Source organism: Zingiber officinale, chromosome 2B (assembly GCF_018446385.1).
Source record: "Zingiber officinale cultivar Zhangliang chromosome 2B, Zo_v1.1, whole genome shotgun sequence".
Classification (NCBI taxonomy): domain Eukaryota; kingdom Viridiplantae; phylum Streptophyta; class Magnoliopsida; order Zingiberales; family Zingiberaceae; genus Zingiber; species Zingiber officinale.
This window is the reverse complement of record NC_055989.1, coordinates 102,721,657-102,726,509: the sequence shown is the minus strand read 5'-3', so window position 1 is coordinate 102,726,509 and position 4,853 is coordinate 102,721,657. Positions and strand designations below refer to the sequence as shown.

General features: G+C 40.0%; 1 protein-coding gene across 1 annotated transcript; it reads right to left on the bottom strand.

Moving 5' to 3' along the window:
* Positions 1-482: 482 nt before the first annotated feature.
* Positions 483-4,303, bottom strand: LOC122046582 (cysteine-rich receptor-like protein kinase 10). The gene is made up of 7 exons (XM_042607351.1): positions 3,397-4,303; positions 2,114-2,260; positions 1,904-2,034; positions 1,613-1,823; positions 1,180-1,417; positions 940-1,102; positions 483-827 (listed from the first exon to the last, which is right to left on the bottom strand). Exons 1-7 carry the CDS (start codon positions 4,286-4,288, stop codon positions 486-488), a joined length of 2,124 nt encoding a protein of 707 aa, XP_042463285.1. The 5' UTR covers positions 4,289-4,303; the 3' UTR covers positions 483-485.
* Between the last annotated feature and the right edge of the window lie 550 nt (positions 4,304-4,853).

Below are 4,853 nucleotides of genomic sequence, written 5' to 3'. Positions count from 1 at the left end.
AAAGTTTATTTATTTATTTACTATGTTGATAAGAATTTTATTGATAACATAATTTACAAATTTTGCTCACGAATATTGTTCACTATTATAAACATTATTCATGAATAGTTCACAAATATTATTCATGAACATTAACGAATTAAACATATATACATTTAAGTTTGTTTATTTAATTTAATGAGCTATTCAAACTTATTCATTTAATTAATTGCATATGTATTTAATGAATGTAAACAAGCTGTTACCAAACTTGGTCATGAATATTTAGTTCATTTGCAATCCTAAAGATAATTGAGTATGAACATTGATGAGACAGTTTCACACTAATGAAGCTGTGGAGCCAATTTTTCCATTGCCATGGCATTGCACAATTACTTTATCAATCAAAATTCACTAAGTTCGTTGATGATACAATGTTCAATTTATTGCAGATGAAAAAAAACACAAACACACAATCTTTAGATGAAGTTTTGGCTTTGTTGCTGCTATCTAGCCTCCAACTCGGAGATTGAAACATCATTTTGAGAAAAATTCCTTGCCTTCCCTTTGCTTTCGCTAGAATTCCCGCTAGATTCTAGAGCATTACCTAATTCAGTGGTTATGGTATTGTGATTGACAAATGCAGGAGCTGAAGGTGCAGGAAGACTGACTGAGTGAGTATTGAGCATAATAACAATATTGGCCATGGTGGGTCTCTGAACTGGATCTTCTTGGACACACAGTAACCCTATATGCATGCATCTTAATGCTTCTTGAGTCGGACAATGATCAACTAGATTTTGATCGATAATCTGCAAGATATTTCCTTGAGTCCAATTCTGCCAAACCTTTGCAAGTGAGATGAAAACATGATAAGTCAATAAATTTTCTTTCATTCAAATAAAATGCATATCAAATTTATATCATTCGAGGAAGGATCTCGGAAGGATCCATACTTACTTGAGTAATAAGATCTACAAAACACTCGGAGGATGACGATCCTTGGTAATTATTACTGTTCTTCTGACCAGTCAAAATCTCTAAAATCAGCACACCATAGCTAAACACATCTGATTTAATCGAGAAGAGGCCATAAAAAGCATATTCCGGTGCCATGTATCCACTACCATCAACAAGAAAAAAACACCAAGATCAGAAATATTAGATTGAATGAATCAAGCAAATAAAGAAATTACATACTATGTTCCAGCGATTCTACTAGTGTTTCTCTGGGTCTCATCTACACCAAAAAGCTTGGCTAAACCGAAGTCTGAAATTTTGGGATTCATATTTGCATCTAACAAGATGTTACTTGCTTTTAGATCCCGGTGAATGATCTTTAGCCGTGAATCTTCATGCAAATAAAGAAGTCCTCGACCGATGCCTTCAATGATCTTAAACCGCGTTGCCCAGTCCAATTGCATTCTTTTCGAAGAATCTGCTCCATCAATATATAATATTTGGTCATTTGAGTTTGAACTAGTTATGTCATGTGCTAACAAAACCAACAATAACAATGGATCCAAAAACTAAACTGTTATATCAACACTGTTACTGATAGCACTTTCTATGTTTCAACATAGAAATGAACTGTCATGCAAAAATGTAGACTCATTAAGTAGCGAAACCTTACCAAACAAAAACTTGTCAAGACTTGTATTAGGAAGGTACTCATAAACAAGTAGTTTCTCCTCCGATTTTAAGCAACAGCCCAAAAGCCTGACAAGGTTTCTGTGTTGAAGTTTGACGAGTAGAAGCACTTCATTTTTCAACTCAACTAGTCCTTGCCCTGAATTTCTCGAAAGCCTTTTCACTGCTATCAGCTCTTCATTCTCTAGTGTGCCCTGCATTCAAAGTACCATTGCCATTATAATTACCTTCCACAGGTTACACAAGGCACATATATTTCAGTCTTCGGACTAACCTTATAAACTGGTCCAAATCCACCTTCTCCTAGCTTGTTTGCATCAGAGAAGTTGTCGGTAGCAATCCTAATACTCTCAAGATCAAACAATAGAGATTCTGCACTATTTATTTCATGTTGATCTTGATTCACTGTTCAAAAATATTTTTCATTGTAAGTAATAAACATCCATGCATGCTCAGACACTACATAATGGTTCAGCAGCCCTACCGAATACTTGCGGGAGTGGTTTCCATCTTCGAATTCCTACTTGTGTTCTTCCACAGCAAATAAAAACGGCACAAAGGAACAGTAGAGTGGCTATAGCAACAGGGATGGTAATGAGTAGAACTGTTCTCCTGGATCCATTATTATTTCCTAAGGTAAAAAAAAAGTGATTAATGAAGAAAATGAAAATACTATGAACTGCTCAAATGAAATTAACATATAGTAAACAACAATTAAATTGATGGGCGCACTTAAAGTTACTGAATTTTCAAAAAAAACATATTTAATTTTCAGATTTTTCAAAAGCTGCACTTGTCTTTCACTTTATCCCTCCTGTCAACAACCACTGTGGTGTTGTATTCTAAGAACAGCACCACCATGACACTAAATTTCAAATAACAGTACGATTGTGGTATTTCAAAATCAACATCACCGGGTGCTGAATTTCAAAAGACAATACTATTATATGGTGCTGCATTTCAAATATGATGGTGCTAATTTTTGAAATCAGCATCACATTAATTGTAATGCAACACCAAAATGATACTAATTTTTAAAAATCAATACTACCATGGTGCTATTTTAGTTAAGCTTTTGGTAACTTGCTGTACAATAAATGCTATGGGCTTGACTTAGCAGTGGAAAAATACAAGTCTGGCTTGACTTAGCCAATAGGGACAGGAGTACTGTTGAATAATTACGTAGAGGAAACGATAAGGATCTCTCATTACTTAATTAGACTAAAGGACAAAGTCTTGCTTTAAACAAATCCTTTCGATAACTTTAAATCGAAGTTGGCGGATGGGCGATGATGCGAAAGTCATAGCTTTGACCCGTCAAAGATGGCGTCTTCTCCAATAAATCTACTCGCCACAGGATTCATGTCCTTATTCTAGTCTAAAGATTACTTTGATTGATCTAAGCAACAACAACAGGAGTTGGCGAATAAATCTCTCCATGATTGATAAAGAAAGTCGTATTCGTGGTTGGATTAATTATAAGAAATCTTTTGGCCCGGAATCGTTGCAACGCGGAGACGGAGGAGCAGCGACGCTGGAGAGATTATAGAAAGGGAAGGACTCGAATCGAAGGAAACAGCTGTGAATCGAGGTCACCAGAAAAGTGAGGAAGTAATGGTTTAGGGGAGGAGCATGCGAATGACCACTGAAGGAAGAGTTTAAATAAGGTCCAAAGACGTTGTTCTCCAACATCCAATCACAATAATTTACGAATTAACGAAATGCATACTATAATTTACGAGTAAAACGAGTTTAAATATCACTTGCCTTCATTGCCACCGGTCGGCAGCGACGATGGAGGTGAAACTGGAACGACTGGCGACGGAGGCGACGAGGAGGCAACTTCTGTTGCAGAAATGTTATAGAAAGGGGCCATTTCATATCGAAGTCTGCAGCTCTGTCCGTATACCTTGCACCCCTGCTTCCCGTCGCATAAGCTTGGTATGCTCCCCACTGAGTCAAGAAGACATCTGTAGCAGTCATCCGCCGACAAGTCCCTTGTGCACTGCACCAGCCCATATACCTTCGTGAAGCTCGTCAGGTTCGCACTTCCCGCCGCGAACAGCTTCGACGGGCTACGCGCTGCCTCGGTAGCGAGACTGTTCATCAGATTTCCCAACTGCTGGTTGAAGATCTGCAGGTCCGACGCGTTGTTGACGTTTCTTTCATAGACCTTGTAGACAGTGTCGGCGGCGGAGAAGAAGTTTGTGTTGGAGTAGCGGAGCATGCAGATGTCGTACCATATGGTGGAGCTCATGCCCTTGGGGCACTCCTGGGTGATGGCTTGAACGGAGGCATTGACGCAGCCCTGGCAGTCACCGAAGGAGAGGTCTCCTTGGCACAGCGCGAGGCCGTAGACTTGGTTCGGAGGTCGACCTACCGTGTCGTTGTAGAACCCTGCGGCGGCGGCGGTAGAGGAGGAGAGGGAAGAGAGGAGGAGATTGAGGTTGGTGCGGAACGCGCTCATTGCTGTGTAGTTTGCATCAGTTGGGCAGTAGTTCCACAGCAATTTTGGGGTGATGGCTACTGCAAGACCAAAGTGGAAGACGATGAGCAGAGACAGCAAGCAAGAGGAGGAGGGACTAAACTTGTGATGGCAACCCATCTTCACAAACTCTTGCAGAGATGGATTGAACCAAGCAGCAGAAGAGAAGCTCATAGATAGGCTTACATGGATTAGAAAGTCTTTGGTCAACATAAGCAGCGAGGACTTGCGTCAACATCAAAAGTCTTTTTCTTCTTGTGGCACCCAAGGAGCATTAAATTTTTCCACACCGGTACGAACACCGTAACACGGAAGTTTGGCAACGCTGCGCCGCCGCCGCTCGTGGTTTTGATATGTTGTTGATGTGGTGGAGACTGGAGAGAGTCAGAGAGACAGCAGGGGCACGACATGCGAGTTAGACTCGGTCAGCTCAAAGCTATACAGGTTCAATCCGACACTAAGATCAGGTTTAGACCCGCGGACTGAACCCGGGGGGACTCAGCGTGGGAATAGTGGCTTGGGGACGTGGGTTGACGTGCGAAGAGTTCATTGGAAAACACGGTGAGCATATTGGTTGGATTTTTTTTATTATCGTTAATAAGTTAGTTTTTTTTGTTTATAGTTCACCAGATTATCGTTATCCCAAGTGACGTCAAATTAGTATCAGAATTGACAAATTTCGATTGAATTAGTCAAGCATCAAATCTAATAGAATATTGTCACGGTCATAATAATAGAT